Source organism: Nestor notabilis, unplaced genomic scaffold (genome assembly GCF_000696875.1).
Source record: "Nestor notabilis isolate BGI_N333 unplaced genomic scaffold, ASM69687v1 scaffold6931, whole genome shotgun sequence".
Classification (NCBI taxonomy): Eukaryota; Metazoa; Chordata; class Aves; order Psittaciformes; family Psittacidae; genus Nestor; species Nestor notabilis.
The window spans coordinates 1-450 of record NW_009914246.1 but is presented as its reverse complement, the minus strand read 5'-3'; the positions used below and the strand labels follow the sequence as shown (position 1 = coordinate 450).

Here is a 450-nt window from a genome sequence, read left to right as displayed (position 1 = left end):
GCTGCATTTTTTAGCTGTCCTGCTTCTTTCTAGCCAGCTGCTCTTCGTAGGGCACGTTCCACAGCGGGGTCACGACATCTGCTATTTGCTTGCTCAGGGGCTCCTCCCCGCCGGCTTTGGAGGGAGCCGGACGCTTCACCTCTCCCTGCTCCATCTCCTCTTCCTTCTTCCTTTTCTTGGCGATCGGGTCAGCTTTGGGCTTGGCCAGCCTGACGCTGAGGTGCCGGCTCTTCCACAACACCCCGTGCAGGACTTTCATGGCCTGGTCCCTCTCCTCCTCACTCTTGAACGTTACAAACGCAAACGTTTGCCTCCCGAAAAGTTTTATCTTGTGCGGATTGACTCCGTATTTGGCAAGGAACTTTTTCACATCATTAAACCCGATGTATTTGGGAAGGTTTTGTATTTCTAATTTATAGATCTCGGAGGTGAACAAGTCTCCCTTAATGT

At 51.8% G+C, this 450-nt stretch overlaps 1 protein-coding gene across 1 annotated transcript in view; it reads right to left on the bottom strand.

Annotated features, from left to right (window-relative positions):
• Positions 1 to 442, bottom strand: part of TRMT2A (tRNA methyltransferase 2 homolog A (S. cerevisiae)) — a gene marked incomplete at its 5' end in the record, with an annotated part of 7,998 nt that extends 7,556 nt beyond the window's left edge. Inside the window, 1 exon segment of the mRNA XM_010023563.1 lies at positions 4 to 442. Within this exon segment, the coding sequence (XP_010021865.1) occupies positions 4 to 442 (439 nt within the window).
• Positions 443 to 450: the final 8 nt, after the last annotated feature.